Source organism: Coregonus clupeaformis, chromosome 21 (genome assembly GCF_020615455.1).
Source record: "Coregonus clupeaformis isolate EN_2021a chromosome 21, ASM2061545v1, whole genome shotgun sequence".
Lineage (NCBI taxonomy): Eukaryota > Metazoa > Chordata > Actinopteri > Salmoniformes > Salmonidae > Coregonus > Coregonus clupeaformis.
The window spans coordinates 8,823,237-8,843,742 of NC_059212.1; the positions used below are offsets into that span (position 1 = coordinate 8,823,237).

Here is a 20,506-nt window from a genome sequence, read left to right on the forward strand (position 1 = left end):
TGCATTGGCTCTGAGTCGGGTTCTCTGTCTTCAGATGTTCAGCCTAAGAGAAGGGGGTTTTTGTGTGTGTGTGTGCTTAACAATGATGATGTGTGTGTGTGTGTGCGTGTGTGTATGTGTGTGTGTGTGTGTGTGTGTGTGTGTGTGTATGTGTGTGTATGTTTAACAATGATGATGTGTGTGTGTGTGTGTGTGTGTGTGTATGTGTGTGTGTGTGTGGGGGTGTGTGTGTGTGTGTCCTCAGCGCAAGAACTCGTGAGTTGGAAGAACTGAGAGACCTATGGCGTGGGTGTTGTCCATAGCCACCTGCTGATAAGGCTGACAAGATAGAAGTCTCTTGTGCATTGTATTAAATACAAAGGCCCAACACAAGATGGGTCATGCACAAGATTTTAGTCAGACCAAGCTATAACATTATATATTTACTACGACACCATAAAAATGATGCCAGCTGATTCATGATTTTGACTGGCTGAGAAACGCTTCCCGCCTGTCTGTCTAGTCCCGACTCCTGACAAGTTCATAACCATCGGACAGCAGGAGAACGAATTTCATCATTGAAACGATGTTGCAAATGTCGGAGCAAGGTTTATACAAATCTCCGCTGTTGAAAACTTAATGTTAGTCGAAAAGAAATGTGAGATAACGTCTAGATGCTTTTTATAGTGGAGATCAAGTTTATAAATTGCCTTGCTGGGCTGATGAGACAGTGGATTGCGCAGTCAGATGTAACAGAGTAAATAGGCATTTGAACTTCATAGATTTAACGGGTGGCTATTTGTGGAATAGGCACCCGGCTGGAATGCGGTTTTAACCAATCAGCATTCAGGATTAGACCGACCCCAACAATGTAACGGTTTTTATCAGACAGCGTCTGTCTGGCTCTGAAACACTGTAACAGTTTCCAGCGGGGGTCACTGGAGTACAAAACACATAACCTCTGTTTCTCCGCGCGTGCGTGGTGCTTCACAGCCATGTCACGGCTGGTGTTTTTATTAGCTAGTAGACAGACCGCCCTGGCCTTCCATTAAGATCTCATTTAGCAGGGTCTAAAGACAAAACCATGGGGGACGAACAAGAGATAATGTGCAAACTAGAAAACATTATGGAAATACGGTAAAAAATTAAAAAAATAAAAACTTAAAAGAAACCACATCTGGTAAATATAGCTGGATGGCTCAGGAAAAGATTGGCTAGCCAGCTAATATTAGCGTCGCGGCTTTGTTATTGCGCTAGGAAGCTAGTTATATGTGCCGACATAGCCTCGAGCAAGGTTAGCAAGCGGTGGTGACCGTTCTACTGTTGTCTTGAAGGAACTGCAAGAAACTAGTTTTTGTTTTGCACGTTACAGAATAGCTTGCTAACTATGCATGATGCATAATCAATCCAGCTGTTTGCATCAACAAAAATCCAGATGCGAAGTGCTTTGCCAGATTAGCGGCTCTGGCTACTTCGCTAGCTAGCTTTCTGTCATTAGCCAGGTAGCTAATAATTGGCTAACCATGGTTGGTGGTCCCCTAATGTCTGAGTTCATTCAGGTGGAAGCAGTCAGTATCATCAGTAACATCAGTAGAAAAAAAGACGTCTGGACAAGAATTACACCAGTTATAACAATGGCATGTGACGCACGTCCATCTCTATTTCGGATATGCATGCATTATATTACTTATTTGCATGACAAATATTATCTCTACTTATTTCACAATAAACGAATCTATTGCAACAGCAATACAATAATATACCATCATGTCTTAGTTCTGGTCTCTTAAAAAAAAAAAGATGTTTATCTGAAGAGACTAACCAGGATAAATAAAGTAGAAACAATAGAAGATGCCTTAGGGCAATTGGTTTCTGAAGCATGATTGAGTGACGCGAAGTTGAACTGACAGAATGTTGTCTTTGTGCCTTCTGCCCTGTAATCAAAGTAACTAGTGCATTAGTAAATAGACCAGTGGTAGGTAACTACCTAATGTTGTATAATTGGTAACTAACTACTAGTGCATTTGTAAAGTACCTACTGTGTAACATTGGTAACTACTGTTTTACAGTGATAACTTAACTAGTAATGCATTGGTTAAACTGTGTTTTCTGTCATTTCAGGAATAAGACGGTACAGATGCAGAAGATAAAGACTCGTCTGAAGTCAGAGTTTGAGTCCCTGGAGTCTGAGGAGAAACATCTGAAGGAATACAAACAGGAGATGGACCTCCTACTGCAGGAGAAGATGGCCCATGTAGAGGAGCTACGACTCATACACGCTGATATCAACGTGGTGGGTAGAGAGAGAGAGAGAGAGAGAGAAAAGGAGTGTGTGTGTGTGAGAGAGAGAGACAGAAACCATTATTTGACTTCTAAATGCACAAACAGATTTTAAAGAGTAACTTTCATGAAAAAAAATATTTTTTAATGGTAAACCAGATGTTTTAGGCTTAGTTATAGTAGTAAATCTAGCTATTTTCGCTCGTAGCGGTTCAACGCTACCGAGGGAGCGGTTCGGTATGAAATACACTCCCTTCTAGATGTGCTGGGTGGTATCACATTTACGTCATTTAGCAGACGCTCTTATCCAGAGCGACTTACAAATAGGTGCATTCACCTTATAGCCAGTGGGATAACCACTTTACAATGTTTTTTTGGGGGGTGGGGGGGGGGTTGGGGTAAGGGGGGGTAGAAGGATTACTTTATCCTATCCCAGGTATTCCTTAAAGAGGTGGGGTTTCAAATGTCTCCGGAAGGTGGTGAGTGACTCCGCTGTCCTGGCGTCGTGAGGGAGCTTGTTCCACCATTGGGGTGCCAGAGCAGCGAACAGTTTTGACTGGGCTGAGCGGGAACTATGCTTCCGCAGAGGAAGGGGAGCCAGCAGGCCAGAGGTGGATGAACGCAATGCCCTCGTTTGGGTGTAGGGACTATCACCTCAAGGCTTACTATAAAAGCAGGTGACAGTGTGCCTTATTTGGCAATGGTCTTGGTAAGTGGAGTGTGCCAATATATTTTGATTGATGCTTCCTTGACTAGACTACTGACGTTACACAAAATGTAAAATGCAGTAAGGCACATTTACGCATATGACCAAATACAACGTTTTTGTTTACCGTTTCATACACATTTATAAACATGTAGGCTATGAGGATTACATGTTTGTATTCGTAGCTACATCCATCGTAACAAGAAATAGATGACAATGGTGGTCATATCAACTCGTATTTTTCCCCAACTGCCTTGGCTGATCGGTGTTGCAGTCCGCTAAAACAGTTGGCTCATAGTTCAATGGTTGTGAGCTCTAATCCCACATGGGGCATATTTTATTTACAACATTCATCCTGTGCTCACACTCTTCTAATTCTGAAAAGTGAAAGCGTACCTGTGAGAGGAGTCGCCCTGGTAGTAGTTGTAGGTTTTTATACAGTACCCAAGACCAATCTGTGAGTTCATTTGACCATTGGAAAAAGAGCTAGTGCGTAAAGACTGCAATGCGGGTTGGATTGAATTGAGCCCTTAATCTTCATTTTCACTTCCCAACACCTCAATAAATGTGCGTCCACATTTGAACGATTTCTTTTGCGCCCCATGGGGAATTCGAACTTACACCGCAAGTAGTAATAGATGTCAGGAACTCGGCACCTCACCACTGTCAGCTAACTGTTCAGAGCATTATTTGCTCGCGATGCACATCATTTTATTATCAGAGCGTGCCAGTGGACTTATGGTAAATATGCTTTAGTGAGAAAGTGTTGGGATCAGGTGATCAACTATGTTTACCCATCCCCAAAATGAATATTTATGAGCAATTCCCTCACCCACAACTTGTCACCTGAATGCATTTTTGGAAAATGCGAAGGGGTTGGGCAAAGGCTGAAATTGGGGTTGAGTTAACCTTTAATAGTTTCTTATTTTTCTGTATCTCTCTCCCCTTCTCCTCCCCAGATGGAGAGCACTATAAAGCAGTCGGAGAACGACCTGAATAAGCTGCTGGAGACGACGCGGAGGCTTCACGATGAGTACAAACCCCTGAAGGAACATGTAGACGCCCTGAGGATGACCCTGGGCCTGCACAGACTGCCCAACCTCAACGAAGAGGAGGAGAAACTCTCTCTGGAGTCAGTACACACATATTATACACACACACACACGGTTGCACATATACACACACACACACACACACATCAACTTGTTCTCTGTGCTATCTTCTATCTCTGTTGCCATAGTTACTTTGAGAAGCAGAAGGCTGAGTGGCAGAAGGAGCCTCATGAGCCCACCATCCCAGAATCCCTTGCAGCAGCGGCTGCCGCGGCCCAACAGCTCCAGGTCTCCCGGAAACAAGATGCCCGCCAGACGGCCACCTTCAGACAACAGCCCCCTCCCATGAAGGTACACAGTACACACCCTCCTATGAAGGTACACACACATACACACACATACACACACACTCCTCTCCCCTGTCTTTGTACCTACACAATAATGACACTACTGAAGTCTGTGTATTTACATAGTTATGACACACTATAACATCTCTGTTCTCTCCCCAGGCCTGTCTGTCATGCCACCAGCAGATCCATCGTAACGCTCCTATCTGTCCACTGTGTAAGGCCAAGAGTCGCTCCCGCAACCCCAAGAAACCCAAGAGGAAGCCTGATGAGTAGATACACAGATACAGACACACTCTCCTACTACCACCTCATATTGCTACATTTCACATCTGGAATGCAGTAACACGTCTTCATAACCTTCCCCATGCCATGGAACCTACGTTTAGTGTAATCGTCATTATCCTAAGTGTTTTTTTTAATCAGTGCTCAAGTATTGAAATATAATTGTTAACCTTAACGTTTGATAGACCGTAACCATGTTAAATAAAAATGATTATACTGTAACTGTACCCATGTTGTGATTGGTTCTGGCAGTAGAAATGTAAAACGTACTGCATTCACGTTACTCTGTATTTAACACGTTTGCATTGCATGAACACTTTCCATGGCTGAACTATAATGACTGTGTTGGAATTGTTTGTGTTATGAAAGTGGGTTCATCGTTGGAGCGTATAACCCGGGAAGTTGTTCTAATGTTTACTGAAGGCATAAGGGGCGGTCAAGGACTGAGAAAACCATGATGCTTAGTTGCTTTTAACAGTGTTGTATGTGAAACTTTAATACAATAATAAAATATAAAAATGTCTGTTTTGTACTGCAGTTGGAATTGTATTTTCTTCTAGACTTTAAAATTAATCTCATAATACAGATGATGAATGACACTCACTGTAGATCACACCCTGGGTCCCACAGGGAATATTTCAGATATGTCCACACGGTGATAGTGCCAGTACGAAGGTACCTTTAGCTTAGTTCTTGTACTGTCATCAAGAAGTCGTCAGGTTAACATTCTGGGCCTTCAAGATAACCCTTAATTGACATTCTGTTGACAGGTTAGATCCAGATTCCTGTTCCGTCTCCAAGGTAACCCCAGGTTGCTGTGTCTCCCTCTGGCCTGCAGTTGTTCCCAGATCCTGCTGGGGGCTTCAGAGGGCTTGGGGATGCTCCTCAGCAGCTCACCCAAAACACACACTGGGAGAATCTCATTTGCATACTTCTGGCATCCTCTCTCCTTGCCTCCTCAAAACCCATTGGATGAGAAAGCCAGAGGTCACTGCCCCTCTCCTCCAATCGGTTTAGAGAAGGAGGCTAGGAGAGAGGACTGAGGAGTATGCAAGTGAGATTCTCCCAGTGCGTCCTACAACACATGAAAACACAGATTAATTTACCTAAATATGCAATATTCTGTTCTCATAGGACTTATTTTTCTTGGGACTGTTTGCAGTTCAGAGTACAGGAACATAAGGACAGAAACGGATTATAATAACATTGTAATCAGCAGGTACAGGACCTAAACAGAAAAGAACACAGATACTGTGAGCAGTCTGTACTGTACCATGTGTGTTGTACCCTGCTGCAGAGGTGTGTGCGTTGTGTTGTACCCTGTTGCAGAGGAGTGTTGTACCCTGTTGCAGAGGTGTGTTGTGTTGTACCCTGTTGCAGAGGTGTGTTGTGTTGTACCCTGTTGCAGAGGTGTGTTGTGTTGTACCCTGTTGCAGAGGTGTGTTGTACCCTGTTGCTGAGGTGTGTTGTACCCTGTTGCAGAGGTGTGTTGTTTTTTACCCTGTTGCAGAGGTGTGTTGTTTTTTACCCTGTTGCAGAGGTGTGTGTGTAGTACCCTGTTGCAGAGGTGTGTGTGTAGTACCCTGTTGCAGAGGTGTGTTGTGTAGCAAACGGGGATACCTAGTCAGTTGTCAACTGAATGCATTCAACTGAAATGCATCTTCCTCTGAATTAGAGAGCTGCGGGGGACTGCCTTAATCGACATCCACATCATCAGCGCCCGGGGAACAGTGGGTTAACTGCCATGATCAGAGGCAGAACGACAGATTTTCACCTTGTCATCTCAGGGATTTGAACCAGCAACCTACCTGCCACCTGTAGTCTATCCTCCAGTGTGTTAGTCTAGTTGAGTAATCTTACTCCTTATGAAGGTGTTCAGGGACAAGGCTGCCTGCTACTGCACACAAAACGCCACACACTGATGGGTCATGCAGCTGTGTCCACAGACTTCACACACACACACACACACACACTGTGTCAGTAAATGACAGCCAGTAGAGACATACAGCCAAAAGATAGTTATGTGAAGAGTAATATTATTTTACCCATCTCATCTCATCTCATCTGTGAATTTCTGGAGCTTCAGGACAGAGATGAGCTGTAGGGGGACGGGCTGGGTCCCAGTCTGGTCAGAAGGACAGAGATGAGCTGTAGGGGAACTGGCTGGGTCCCAGTCTGGACAGCAGGATAGAGATGAGCTGTAGGGGGACTGGCTGGGTCCCATTCTGGAGCTTCAGGACAGAGATGAGCTGTAGGGGGACCGGCTGGGTACCAGTATGGAGCTTCAGGACAGAGATGAGCTGTAGGGGGACTGGCTGGTTACCAGTATGGAGCTTCAGGACAGAGATGAGCTGTAGGGGGACCGGCTGGTTACCAGTATGGAGCTTCAGGACAGAGATGAGCTGTAGGGGGACTGGCTGGTTACCAGTATGGAGCTTCAGGACAGAGATGAGCTGTAGGGGGACCGGCTGGTTACCAGTATGGAGCTTCAGGACAGAGATGAGCTGTAGGGGGACCGGCTGGTACCAGTATGGAGCTTCAGGACAGAGATGAGCTGTAGGGGGACCGGCTGGTACCAGTCTGGAGCTTCAGGACAGAGATGAGCTGTAGGGGGACCGGCTGGTACCAGTCTGGAGCTTCAGGACAGAGATGAGCTGTAGGGGGACTGGCTGGGTACCAGTATGGAGCTTCAGGACAGAGATGAGCTGTAGGGGGACTGGCTGGGACCCAGTCTGGAGCTTCAGGATAGAGATGAGCTGTAGGGGGACTGGCTGGGTACCAGTATGGAGCTTCAGGACAGAGATGAGCTGTAGGAGGACTGGCTGGTTACCAGTATGGAGCTTCAGGACAGAGATGAGCTGTAGGGGGACTGGCTGGGACCCAGTATGGAGCTTCAGGATAGAGATGAGCTGTAGGGGGACCGGCTGGGTCCCAGTCTGGAGCTTCAGGATAGAGATGAGCTGTAGGGGGTCTGGCTGGGTCCCAGTCAGGACAGCAGGACAGAGATGAGCTGTAGGGGGACTGGCTGGGTCCCAGTCAGGACAGCAGGACAGAGATGAGCTGTAGGGGGACTGGCTGGGTCCCAGTCAGGACAGCAGGACAGAGATGAGCTGTAGGGGGACCGGCCGGTTACCAGTATGGAGCTTCAGGGCAGAGATGAGCTGTAGGGGGACTGGCTGGGTACCAGTCAGGACAGCAGGACAGAGATGAGCTGTAGGGGGACGGGCTGGGTCCCAGTCTGGACAGCAGGGTTGGTCCTGCTCCTTACTCTTGCAGGGTCCAGACTCTCTCGCTCTCTGCTGTCTACTCCTCTGCAGCTCTTTTTCCTGTCTCTCCCTCTGTCCTTTAGGGTTCGGGGGCTTCCCTCTCCTCTCTTGGTTCTGTTTTCTGTGTACTTGTATGATCATCCTCCTACAGGTCTCACTCTGCAACCGCTGCCTCCCCCTCCCTCCCTCCCTCCGAGGGCTGCTCTCTCCCCCCCTCTCCTCCTGGCTCTCTCTCCTCCCCTTCTAGCTTGCAGTTTCTGGGTTCAGTTGATTGTTGATCTGTGTTATCATTCTCCTGCTGTAGATCTCCAGTGCCTCGTCCTCCTCCGTACCTAGGTCATAGAAAAGGCCTTTTTCACGCCGCCGGAATGCCACTTCCAGTCTTGGGAACCCAACTTCCGCCAACATGGCACTGCATTTGTTTACGAGGTTGCAAACATAACTTTTTTTTTTTTTTTTTTTTTTTTTACGGCAACAGGTTAAGGGTCCACAGGCTCAATAGACTAAATGTACCATCATATGAGGAATAAGGTATTGCGATACAGTACTGAAAATAGTGTTTTGAAACGGGCACCAAATCGCTAAGTCCCCCTGCCAGGAATAATACCAATACAAATAATAACTGACAAAAAATCATCAGTACCATGTCAGACCTGCTGAAATGGCAAAAAAAGTACAAAGTATGAACACAAGAGAATCAAATGTAACGGTTCTTCAAGTCTTATAGACATGGACAGCCCACTAAAAGAGCACATTATGACCCATCTAGAGAACAAAACAATGATGCCAGAGAATCACTGCAGAAGATAAATTATATTTAAAGCAAGACGATGGCCACGCATTTTTCAAATCAGAATCTTATATAACCATACCAAAAACAAACATTTTCCATAACTAGGCAAAAAAAAAAAAAAGGCAATAAGAAAGGATATGTAAAGAACAAAGTAAACAGCTGGTCTTCCAGAAGAGTGCCAGTCAGTCATTAATGGAACCTGTATTTGCGTGCGGGTTTGATGCTGACGTAAGTCTTCTTCACCTCCTCCGGCTCCTCTTTCTTCACCAGTTGGTACCGCTCCCCTTTTGTGGTCACCACCTGGTTGCTGTGGTAACGCACCAGTTTCTTGGGGGCATCTTTAGGTGCAACAGGCCTGTGTGTTTTCTCATCCTCCTCCCTGTCCACTAGCATGTACTTCTCCAGGATGCTCTCTTTCATCTTCTGCTCTGCCTGAGGGGAAACCATCTTCCCATAGTTAACGGTGAGAGGTGTGGGGCTGAGCTGGATGTCTCCTTCGATGATGAGGCGGACAGCCTCCTCCATGTCACCTTTAGCAATGGACAAGGCACTCCTGGCCTCTGATAGGCTGCACTTGGGGAACATCTCCAGCAGGAGAGACTCCTGAGCCTCCCACTCAGAGAATGGAACCTTGGCAGTGGCCCCCTCAGTCTGTGCAGTAAGGCAGTGCTTCTCTCTCACTGGAGACCCAGTGGAGGTAGCACTGACTGTCAGTGGGACCTCCATTCTAGCCTTAGGCACACTATTTTCTGAACTCCGGGCTGCAGCTAGTTTTGAAGCCAGGCTGAACATCATATCACAAACTTTAACACTGTCGATTTCAGCAAAGCCAGGAATGTAGGCCTCCAGCATTTCTACAAAGACCTCCACGTCAAAGTTCTCCTCCACACTCTCCTGAGAGCCCAGATCCTCCAGGACTCCAGTGATGTAGGAGAGCAACACATCATCCAGGGAACTCAGATCTGCATCGGGAATGTATGTCTGAATGAACTCCTGCAGGGTATCGTGGATTATCTTGTGATGGTCCATAATGGGCTCAAACCCTGTTAACAAAAACAATACAACATTCAGATTGATTCAAATGTGACGACGGAAATAAAAGGGACTGCGAATTATGCCCCCTTTAATCGAACTGTATCACGAATGCATTACGAATAGATGATGGCTAGCTAGAATTTCATACATAAACTGAATGGTACAGTACCGGCGACCGCTGCGAAGCAGGCAATAATGGCTAACGTAACTTCGGCTTTCAAAGGTTGACCAAACCGAACTAATATCAAAGACAGTGGCCACTATGATGTAGCTATTATTTTCAGGATTCTCTGATCGATTGACGAACAACTGAATCACGCAATCAGAAGAGATGACAAAGGTCGGATTGACGCTAACTATGTAGCTAAACTGGCTAACTAGCTGTACTGCTGCAGAACATCAAGCTAGCTAGCCCAAACGAACAACGTTATAGTAAAGTGCAACAAAAACTAAAACGTACAAATCTAACCTTATACGTGGAAGAAAGGAAATGTTGGCCCAATTGTGTGTCCCCAAACTGTGTGATTAATTAGCTAGCTATGAGATTTTAAAGACTGCTAGCAACTCAAACGTTCTGCACACGCAAAACCACAACAAAACAACATAAAATAACGAGTTTAGCGCTGTTAACAATGATTCCTTACCGCCACCTAGCGTACTGGAGTGGGATTAGATCATGAAGCCGCTCCAAAAAAGAAACAATTCCGATTTCGCTTATAGTATCTCATATTACTAAATGTTATGAAAAATATAACCTGCACGTGTCTTTTCTTACTGGCACTGACTTTGCTGATAACTACTTTGAGGGAAAATGTACTTACTACGACTGTGATGTGGTTGTATCACCTAGCTACCTTAAAATTAATGCAGTTATTGTAAATCGCTCTGGATAAAATCGCCTGCTAAATGACTGTAATTACACCAGCAGATCCATCGTAACGCTCCTATCTGTCCACTGTGTAAGGCCAAGAGTCGCTCCCGCAACACCAAGAGGAAGACTGACGACACACACGCACCACCTCATCTTGCTACATTTCACATCTGGAATGCAGTAATACATGTCTTCATAACCTTCTCCATGCCACGGAACCTACGTTTAGTAATATCTTCATTTATCCCCAGTGTTGACTTTTTTAATCAGTGCTTGAGTGTTGAAATGTAATTGTTAACCTTATATTAGGTTTGATAGAACCTAACCATGTTTAATGCAATAAAACAAAAAAAAACATTAACATTTAAATACTGTAACTGTACTCATGTTGCTATAGCTGATGAATGCTCAACTCCGCTTACATCGAGATAACTGGTCGCGCGATTTGCTAGCAACAACATTAAGTCACCATCAGCTGATACTTGTAAAAATGCACATTCTGAGAATGCTTACATGTACCTATGTTTGTCCTGTAATTGGGAAAGTATTCAGACCCCTTCACTTTTTCCACATTTTGTTACGTTACAGCCTTATTCTAAAATGAATTATAATAAAAAAAATTACCTCATCAATCTACACACAATACCCCATAATGACATTTTTTGTGTGCAAATTTATTACAAATAAAAATAGAAATACCTTATTTACATAAGTATTCAGACCCTTTGCTATGAAACTCGAAATTGAGCTCAGGTGCATCCTGTTTCCATTGATCATCCTTGAGATGTTTCTACAACTTGATTAGAGTCCACCTGTGGTAAATTCAATTGATTGGGCATGATTTGGAAAGGCACACACCTGTCTATATACAGTGCATTCGGAAAGAATTCAGACCCCTTGACTTTTTCCACATTTCGTTATTCTAAAATGGATATATATATATTTTTTTTCCCATCATCAATCTACACACAATACCCCATAATGACAATGCAAAACAGGTTATTAGAAACTTTTGCAAATGTATTACAAATCAAAAACTGAAATATCACATTTACTCAGTACTTTGTTGAAGCACCTTTGGCAGTGATTACAGCCTCGAGTCTTCTTGGGTATGACGCTACAAGCTTGGCACACCTGTATTTGGGGAGTTTCTCCCATTCTTCTCTGCAGATCTTCTCAAGCTCTGTCAGGTTGGATGGGGAGCGTCGCTGCACAGCAATTTTCAGGTCTCTCCAGAGATGTTCGATTGGGTTCAAGTCCAGGCTCTGGCTGGGCCACTCAAGAACATTCAGAGACTTGTCCCGAAGTCACTCCTGTGTTGTCTTGGCTATGTGCTTAGGGTCATTGTCCTGTTGGAAGGGGAACCTTCGCCCCTGTCTGAGGTCCTGAGCGCTCTGGAGCAGGTTTTCATCAAGGATCTCTCTGTACTTTGCTCCGTTCATCTTTCCCTCGATCCCGACTAGTCTCCCAGTCCCTGCCGCTGAAAAACATCACCACAGCATGATGCTGCCACCACCTTGCTTCACCGTAGGGATGGTGCCAGGTTTCCTCCAGACGTGACGCTTGGCATAGGGAAAAGGATGCCATTTCTGCTATGCTCACAGTCACACGGCCAGCATGAGGGTACCGTTAGCTCAGTTCTTGTACTGTCGTCAGGGTAACCCCAGATTCCTGTTCTGTCGCCAAGGTAACCCCAGGTTGCAGTGTGCGTCTCCCCCTGGCATGCAGTTGTTCCCAGATCCTGCTGGGGGCGTCAGAGGGCTTGGGAGTCCCCTTAGCATCTCTCAGAACAGACACACAGCGTCCTACAACACATGAGAACACAGGTTACTTCATCCACTACACACCATATTTTTTTTCAGGGACTGTTGGTAGTTTAGATGGTCATTTCAGGACAGAAACTGAAAATAATAACATAGCTAAGCAGGGAATTTATTGACAAGACAGAAGTAGGAAGGAACACTGCATGTGAAGAGCCTGTATTCCATGTGCAGTCTGTCTTCCTGTGTTGTACCCTGTTGCAGAGGTGTGTTGTACCCTGTTGCAGAGGTGTGTTGTACCCTGTTGCAGAGGTGTGTTGTAACCTGTTGCAGAGGTGTGTTGTGTTGTACCCTGTTGCAGAGGAGTGTTGTACCCTGTTGCAGAGGTGTGTTGTGTTGTACCCTGTTGCAGAGGTGTGTTGTACCCTGTTGCAGAGGTGTGTTGTGTTGTACCCTGTTGCAGAGGTGTGTTGTGTTGTACCCTGTTGCAGTGGTGTGTTGTGTTGTACCCTGTTGCAGAGGTGTGTTGTGTTGTACCCTGTTGGGCTTCCTGCTGCTGCACACACACTCCACACACTGATGGGTCATGCAGCTCTGTGTCCACAGTCTTAACACACACACACAGAGACACACACACACTGTTATTGTGTGTCAGTAATTGCTGCAGCCAGAGTTAGCCTCACCCTCATAGAGCAATACGGCTGAGCGATACAATGAGACTAAGCCACAGTAGACCCACCAGAACAGATACAATTCCTATGCCCAGACAAAGTGTATGTCTCACCCGTCTCATCTCCTCTGTGAAAGTCTTCATCTTCAGGGCAGAAATGAGCTGTAAAGGGACATGCTCGGGTTGAAGCTGGGGCTCTCCTGCAAGGTCCTCACACTCCCTCTGTCTCCACTCCCTCTTTACCTTCTGCCTCTCTCCTCTCACTCGCTCGCTGCTGTAGTTTCTGTGTTCTGTTTTCTGTGTACGTGTATGATCATCCTCCTACAGGTCTCACTCTGCAATTCCAGCCTCCCCCTCCCTCTGGGGGCTGCTCTCTCTCCTCCTGATTCTGGGTTAAGTTGTTTGTTGACCTGTGTTATCATTCTCCTTCATTAGATCTCCAGTGCCTCGTTCTCCTCCGTACCTAGGGCCAATAAAAATACCCTTTTCAACCGCCGGAAATGCCACTTCCAGTCTAGGAACACAACTTCCGGCAACATGGCGCCGCATTTGTTTAACAGTACGAGGTCTTTAACGTAACTTCGGCTTTCAAAGGTTGAACAAACCGGCCTAATATCAAAAACAGTGGCCACTATGTGATATTATTTTCAGGATTTTTGGATCAATTGACGGCCAACTGAATTACGTAACGAAAGGAGTTGACAAAAGTCGGATTGATGCTAGCTAACGTTAGCTGTACTGCTGCAGACCATCTAACGTTTAGCCTCAACTAATATAGTAAAGTGCACAAAACTACAACGTACAAGTACAATTCCAACCTTGTACGTGAAAGAAAGAAAATGTTGACGCAATTGTGTATCCCCAAACTTTGTGATGAATTAGCTAGCTATTAGAATAAAAATACGGGGGGCCAGTATGAAAAATGTATGCACTCACTAACTGTAAGTTGCTCTGGATAAGAGCGTCTGCTAAATGACTAAAATGTAAATGTAAATGTACTTTAGCTAGCTAGCTACACACCCAAAACTACAACAGAGCAACCATTTTCTACTTGCGAGGGCAGTGCTGCTAACAATAATTATTCACCGCCACCTAGCGTAGTGGGGTGGGATAGATGAAGAGGGTCCAAAAAAGAAAAAGTTCAAATTTTGAAATACTTTTGGCTAACCTCAGTTTATCTGCCTGCTTACATTATTTCATATGACAAAATGTAATGTTAATCATGATTCTTTATGATTTTATATTATATTATAGTATACTTTATTGCCTGCATATATTTTATTGTAGAAACGTATAATATAGGCAGGCATAACTAAACTACGAAAGCAGGCCTACTTTGAGAAATTGGCTACATTTTCAGTTCAGTTATAAGGACAAAGTAATCTAAGCTATAAGCAAACAATGGTTACATCAAATAATTTCCCTTCCCTGTGTTTTTGAGAGTCGGAAACAGACTTCACCTCCCAAAATGCCTGGAATGTGTAGATCTAGTGGGGGCAGGTAGCTTAGTGGTTAAGAGCGTTGTGCCAGTAACCGAAAGGTCGCTGGTTCTAATCCCCGACTTGAATCCCCGGTGAAAAATCTGTCCCTTGAGCAAGGCACTTAACCCTAATTGCTCCTGTAAGTTGCTCTGGATAAGAGTGTCTGTTAAATGACTAAAATGTTAATGTAAGATGCATGCCATACTTCTACAAATGCAGAGGTCTTCTTGATCATGGTTCTGGGGGTAGGGCAGGGCAGGGCTGTGTGAACAGCTGATAGTCTAAAACAGCCTGTCAGACAGCTGCAGACAGGCTATAAGATGGTTGCCAGTCACAGTGTAAACTAAAGACATGGTGGTGATGACAGGCCTGTTACACGTAAACACAATACAGCACAAAGCATTTCACTTATAGGATTTCAATACACACTTACACTCTTTAAAAAAGTTACTTTCTGTGAGCATGGCAAGCTGAAATGAAAATAGACTGAACTAAGCCTATCTGATTTCAGATCACACATCTGATGACATATTTGCTGGTACAGTAGTCTAGTGGTGTATTTCTAATACTGACCATCAGTTATAGAACACCAGAGAGTACCAAGGCCCCTGCGCACCAACCAAACTCTCAGCCTGAGTGTCAGTGTCACTAGTCTTATCACCAATCTAATTATAACCCCCGCAGTTCTCCAAGAATGGAAGTTTAGGTAGGTCCATCTGTGTGCCTAAAAATAGCCCCCCAGCCAGCCAGACCCCCTCTCTGCTCTGCTGTGTTAGACAGTAACACACCCGCGGGCACAAACACCCACCCCCCCCCACCCCCAGCTCTCAGACCCCAGTCCCTGTGTGGATCCAGCAACACATTCCTCCTGGAGTCTTCTCCTCTTCTTCCACGTGACCGACGGACCATGGAGTTATTAAAGAGTGGAAAGTGTTTACTACCAACGTCCTGATTAACATTGTTGGCAGAGAGATCACTGGTTGGTGACCCTGTGGGTGAGGTAAGTGGAAAGCATTGTTAACCACCATTTGCTGGGTCTCTGGACCATAGTAGCTATAGCAGGAGTTAAATGGGGAACGGGATTCTGTCTGGGTTGGAAGTTTGTAACAGTCCCCAAATCGGTTGCTTAATCCATCTCCACATTATGCCCTCTCTGCCAACTTGTGCAAACCCAAATGAACTGAATTTGAAAAAAGGTTCATATATAATATTGTGCATTGGGCTCTATGTAGAGTGTTAGAGAGAGAAGCTTATAACACAAACATTCACAGCAATGAAGTGGCCTATCTATACCTGTCTATTATCTATTCCTGTCTATGATCTATTCCTTTCTATCTATTCCTGTTTCTATCTATTCCTGTTTCTATCTATTCCTGTCTATGATCTATTCCCTGTCTCTATCTAGTCCTGTCTCTATCTATTCTTGTCTCTATCTATTCCTTTATATTATATATTCCCTGTCTCTATCTATTCCTGTTTCTATCTATTCCTGTTTCTATCTATTCCCTGTCTATGATCTATTCCTGTTTCTATCTATTCCTTTCTATCTATTCCCTGTCTATTATCTATTCCCTGTCTATTATCTATTCCCTGTCTCTATCTATTCCCTGTCTCTATCTATTCCCCGTCTCTATCTATTCCCTGTCTCTATCTATTCCCTGTCTCTATCTATTCCCTGTCTCTATCTATTCCCTGTCTCTATCTATTCCCTGTCACTATCTATTCCCTGTCTCTATCTATTCCCTGTCTATTATCTATTCCCTGTCTATTATCTATTCCCTGTCTCTATCTATTCCCTGTCTCTATCTATTCCCTGTCTATTATATATTCCCTGTCTCTATCTATTCCCTGTCTCTATCTATTCCTGTCTATTATCTATTCCCTGTCTCTATCTATTCCCTGTCTATTATCTATTCCTGTCTATTATCTATTCCCTGTCTATCTATTCCTGTATATTATCTATTCCCTGTCTCTATCTATTCCCTGTCTATTATCTATTAATGTCTCTATCTATTCCCTGTCTCTATCTATTCCCTGTCTCTATCTATTCCCTGTCTCTATCTATTCCCTGTCTATTATCTATTCCCTGTCTCTATCTATTCCCTGTCTATTATCTATTCCCTGTCTCTATCTATTCCCTGTCTCTATCTATTCCCTGTCTATTATCTATTCCCTGTCTCTATCTATTCCCTGTCTCTATCTATTCCCTGTCTATTATCTATTCCCTGTCTCTATCTATTCCCTGTCTCTATCTATTCCCTGTCTCTATCTATTCCCTGTCTATTATCTATTCCCTGTCTCTATCTATTCCCTGTCTCTATCTATTCCCTGTCTATTATCTATTCCCTGTCTATTATCTATTCCCTGTCTCTATCTATTCCTGTCTATTATCTATTCCCTGTCTATTATCTATTCCCTGTCTATTATCTATTCCCTGTCTCTATCTATTCCCTGTCTCTATCTATTCCCTGTCTATTATCTATTCCCTGTCTCTATCTATTCCCTGTCTCTATCTATTCCCTGTCTATTATCTATTCCCTGTCTATTATCTATTCCCTGTCTCTATCTATTCCTGTCCCGAAGCACAGATGAGCCCTGGCTGGTACAAACCCAGTCAGTTTAGCTATGCCTGTGTGTCTGTATTCTCCCTGTCTTTGTCTGATGCTGGTGACAACACCAATTTTCCCTCAGAGGATCTATAAAGTTTATTCATTAATTTAATTATAGCCCCCTCCTCTCTCTCTCGCTCTCTCTCTCTCTCTCTCTCTCTTCTTTCTCTCTCTCATTCTCTCTCTCTCTCTCTCTCTCTCTCTCTCTCTCTCTCTCTCTCTCTCTCTCTCTCTCTCTCTCTCTCTCTCTCTCTCTCTCTCTCTCTCTCTCTCTCTCTCTCTCTCTCTCTCTCTCTCTCTCTCTCTCTCTCTCTCTCTCTCTCTCTCTCTCTCTCTCTCTCTCTCTCTCTCTCTCTCTCTCTCTCTCTCTCTCTCTCTCTCTCTCTCTCTCTCTCTCTCCTCAGATTGGGGAGTTGTAACTGTTACATCTATAGTACCAGTATGGTCCTAGACCGTATCAACACACCCACCAACCCTCTCAAAATGAGTCTAATGGACGTCTCCAAGATCTTCTCTCTGCTTCAGCCCAAGGAAGAGGATGAGGAGGACAGTGAGCATGGCCAGGTACAACCAATGAGCTTGCAGTGCTTTGTAACTTAGCAACCTATCACTGGGACAGCATCAGTAGACTTGCACAGCATCAGACTCACTGGGAAGATTGTAAGGGGGTGACTTCCCAAGTCTACATGGGTGTGACCTAACCAGGGTCGTATTCATTAGGAACACCGTAGCAAAACGTTTCAAAATTATGTCCAACAAAAAACGAGCATATCTTATTGAACAAGTTTAGATAGTACCTCCCTGTTTCTGTTTTCTTTTGTTTTGAGTGTGGTGAATACATTTACATTTTAGTAATTTAGCAGACGCTCTTATCCAGAGCGACTTACAGTTAGTGAGTGCGTACATTTTCATACTGGCCCCCCGTGGGAAACGAACCCACAACCCTGGCGTTGCGAGCGCCATGCTCTACCAACTGAGCTACAGGGGACTATACCACCCAGCAGTGCAACCCAATAACACTGTGTCTATGGTACATGGATGTATAATACTCCTCCGTTCCCCAGGCTCTGAACCAGGCGGTGAGCAGTGATGAAGTGGTGGTGTTAGCTGAGCTGTTGTCCCAGGAGAGCTACAGAAGGAGTATCAACAGCAGAAGTGGCTGGGGGATCCCTGTTACCCCCCTACGGACCGCCGCAGCACATGGCCACCTGAGGTGTCTGGAACTGCTGCTGGAGCACGGAGCCGAGGTGAGATATGGTGATAGAATACCTTGGCCTAGCTTCTCCAACTGACGCCTACTCCTGACATGGACTAAAAAAGCATGGTTTATTTTTGTCGTGTATGAAGATTATGACTAGTCTAGAGGGACAAAGAAAAGATGTTTATCTTAGTTCAAAAGTAGTAGTTGTAGGGTGACGCCCCAGGGGGGATAGGTGATTGGACGAAAGAGGGAGCAACCCATATTTTGGCTTTGTTTATAAGTATGAGCTAGACAAAGAGGGGGCAGAAGCATTCAGATTATTTTGGGACGGTGCTTCTCCAGACACCGCGGGTCTGTAAACTTATGCTGTAAACTTGTGATAAGAATAAAAACTTCTAATCAAGGTGCAGCCTAAGCGGACTCTTTGTTTGACAGCAATAGCCACCAACAGCCGACGCGACACGACAATTTTAGTCTGCACTTTTAGAGTTAAGGTTGATTCAAACAACAGTCATTTACTCTATGCTACTGTATAAGCACGTCGTGACAACTGCTGATGTAAAAAGGGCTTTCTAAATAAATGTGATTTAGCCTATTGATTAATTCTTGTTTGGTGATTGATTGGTTTTGCAGGTGGACAGTCTAGATGTGAAGGCCCAGACCCCTCTGTTTACCGCGGTCAGTGGTAAACACCTGGACTGTGTTGTGGTCTTACTAAAGGCTGGAGCCGACCCCAACGGCAGCCCGTACAACAACTGTTCCCCGGTGCTGACCGCCGCCCGCGAGGGAGACGTGGAGGTCCTCAGGGAGCTGCTTCAGTTCGGAGCCGAGGTCGACGTCTGGCCCAAAGTCCCTGAGTGGGCCTCCAACGCCACAGCCTGCAGGGGACCCCTGTACATATCCGCTGTATATGGACACCTGGACTGCTTTAAACTGCTGCTGCTCCATGGGGCTAATCCTAACTATAACTGTAAGTCAGAGAAGATGCTGGCCAGGATCAAGCAACCCAAGACGGTGCTGGAGATGTGTCTGAGGTATGGCTGTGGAGTGGAATACATACAGCTGCTCATAGACTTTGGGGCAGACGTGTATCTGCCCACGCTGATTATTGACAAGACCACCAAGCAGAACGAAGCCGTGGTGCTGCTGCTCAAGGAAAGAGGTGAGAACATCACACACACTTGTTAAACATTTGTTTTATATTTGTTAAACATTTGTTTCATATTTGTTAAACATTTGTTAAAGATTTGCTACATTTCTTGCACATAAGTTATACATTTGTTACATATTTGACTGTCACATATTCAGTCTGTTCTGTATCTATAAGTGATTGATGGTTGTTAATGATGAGAACTTTGGAGCGTTTAACAAGAACCTCTTCTGTGTTTTATGTCCAGTTTGTCCCAATACTCTGATGTCACAGACACGGCTTGCGATTCGGAGCTACCTCCCCATGGTTAACAAAATGGCGTCCATAGACCGCTTGGACATTCCCCAGATACTGAGGAACTACCTGAAACATCTCACCTGACCTCTAACTCCTTGTCTCTGAACTCTGTATGAAGATGATGTCGTGAATGGATATCCCATATGGCTGTGCACCAATAGTCTACAGTGGATTCCTCTGCTTCATCTCCACTGTTCTGAAAACACATGTTAGGTGAAACCAATATGGGGGAGGATTTCTGCAAAACTTAAACAAAAGTGCAACAATTTCATACCATCCTCTACTGTCTCTACTGAGTGCATCATGGGCTGCAAAGTCCAGTTTGTTCTGTTTTTATTGTAAGTGTGATTAATAATTATACCAAGTTTGCCTTTGAATAGCTGTAGAGGTTTTATTCGAATAAACATATTTATTTAACTTCATCTCTGTGATTGAATTCAGCAAATTGTGTTTAAATGTAATCATTGGAAATTGGTTGAAGGCTGCTGAAACTATGGTGAAGACACTGCCCTCTCCTGGACAGTTATATGAGAGGAGCCCACAAAGCTTCAGGAGAAACATTTGGTAAGTGTAAAACCACGAGTAACCACTAGGTGTCACACTACCACTGTAAATGTATTCTCCATCTATGAAATCACTGCTCACCGTCTGCAAGTAATCTTCAGTCAAACTAAAAACAATGTCATTTGCGCAATCTCGCTCACATTATGAGTGACCTTGCTGA

At 44.6% G+C, this 20,506-nt stretch overlaps 3 protein-coding genes and 1 non-coding gene across 9 annotated transcripts; 2 read left to right on the forward strand and 2 right to left on the reverse strand.

The window, feature by feature from the left end:
- Positions 1–931: 931 nt before the first annotated feature.
- LOC121531541 (zinc finger C4H2 domain-containing protein) lies at positions 932–5,172 on the forward strand. Of its 2 annotated transcripts, none has more exons than XM_041836797.2 (5): positions 932–1,116; positions 2,101–2,272; positions 3,925–4,097; positions 4,206–4,395; positions 4,527–5,172. In XM_041836797.2, the coding sequence occupies exons 1-5, from the start codon at positions 1,064–1,066 to the stop codon at positions 4,638–4,640; spliced, it is 702 nt and encodes a 233-aa protein (XP_041692731.1). In that variant the 5' UTR covers positions 932–1,063; the 3' UTR covers positions 4,641–5,172. The 2 variants fall into 2 exon arrangements, with proteins under 2 accessions (XP_041692731.1, XP_041692739.1); XM_041836805.2 differs by having other exon boundaries at positions 934–1,116; positions 4,206–4,368.
- Positions 4,962–10,349, reverse strand: LOC121531520 (CUE domain-containing protein 2). Of its 5 annotated transcripts, none has more exons than XR_006657210.1 (3): positions 10,213–10,349; positions 6,695–9,751; positions 4,962–5,724 (listed from the first exon to the last, which is right to left on the reverse strand). XR_006657210.1 is itself a non-coding variant. In XM_041836774.2 (2 exons), the coding sequence occupies exon 2, from the start codon at positions 9,735–9,737 to the stop codon at positions 8,898–8,900; it is 840 nt and encodes a 279-aa protein (XP_041692708.1). In that variant the 5' UTR covers positions 9,738–9,751; positions 10,213–10,349; the 3' UTR covers positions 4,962–8,897. The 5 variants fall into 5 exon arrangements, 3 of the variants coding, with proteins under 3 accessions (XP_041692708.1, XP_041692714.1, XP_041692720.1); XR_006657211.1 differs by having other exon boundaries at positions 4,962–6,596; XM_041836774.2 differs by having other exon boundaries at positions 4,962–9,751.
- Positions 10,350–15,336: 4,987 nt separating this feature from the next.
- LOC121536480 (ankyrin repeat and SOCS box protein 12-like) lies at positions 15,337–20,199 on the forward strand. Its single transcript, XM_041843785.2, has 5 exons — positions 15,337–15,525; positions 17,539–17,698; positions 18,199–18,381; positions 18,969–19,497; positions 19,733–20,199. The coding sequence occupies exons 2-5, from the start codon at positions 17,576–17,578 to the stop codon at positions 19,864–19,866; spliced, it is 969 nt and encodes a 322-aa protein (XP_041699719.1). The 5' UTR covers positions 15,337–15,525; positions 17,539–17,575; the 3' UTR covers positions 19,867–20,199.
- Positions 18,048–18,122, reverse strand: trnaa-cgc. The gene has a single exon. It is a non-coding gene; the product is annotated as a tRNA-Ala (tRNA).
- Positions 20,200–20,506: the final 307 nt, after the last annotated feature.

Coding starts and splice junctions, on each gene's coding strand:
- LOC121536480 (XM_041843785.2), top strand. CDS start 17,576: ATGGTCCTAGACCGTATCAACACACCCACCAACCCTCTCAAAATGAGT. Junction 17,699..18,198: donor AGGACAGTGAGCATGGCCAG/GTACAACCAATG, acceptor TCCGTTCCCCAG/GCTCTGAACCAGGCGGTGAG. Junction 19,498..19,732: donor GCTGCTGCTCAAGGAAAGAG/GTGAGAACATCA, acceptor TTTTATGTCCAG/TTTGTCCCAATACTCTGATG.
- LOC121531541 (XM_041836797.2), top strand. CDS start 1,064: ATGGGGGACGAACAAGAGATAATGTGCAAACTAGAAAACATTATGGAA. Junction 2,273..3,924: donor TACACGCTGATATCAACGTG/GTGGGTAGAGAG, acceptor TCTCCTCCCCAG/ATGGAGAGCACTATAAAGCA. Junction 4,396..4,526: donor GTACACACCCTCCTATGAAG/GTACACACACAT, acceptor TTCTCTCCCCAG/GCCTGTCTGTCATGCCACCA.
- LOC121531520 (XM_041836774.2), bottom strand. CDS start 9,737: ATGGACCATCACAAGATAATCCACGATACCCTGCAGGAGTTCATTCAG.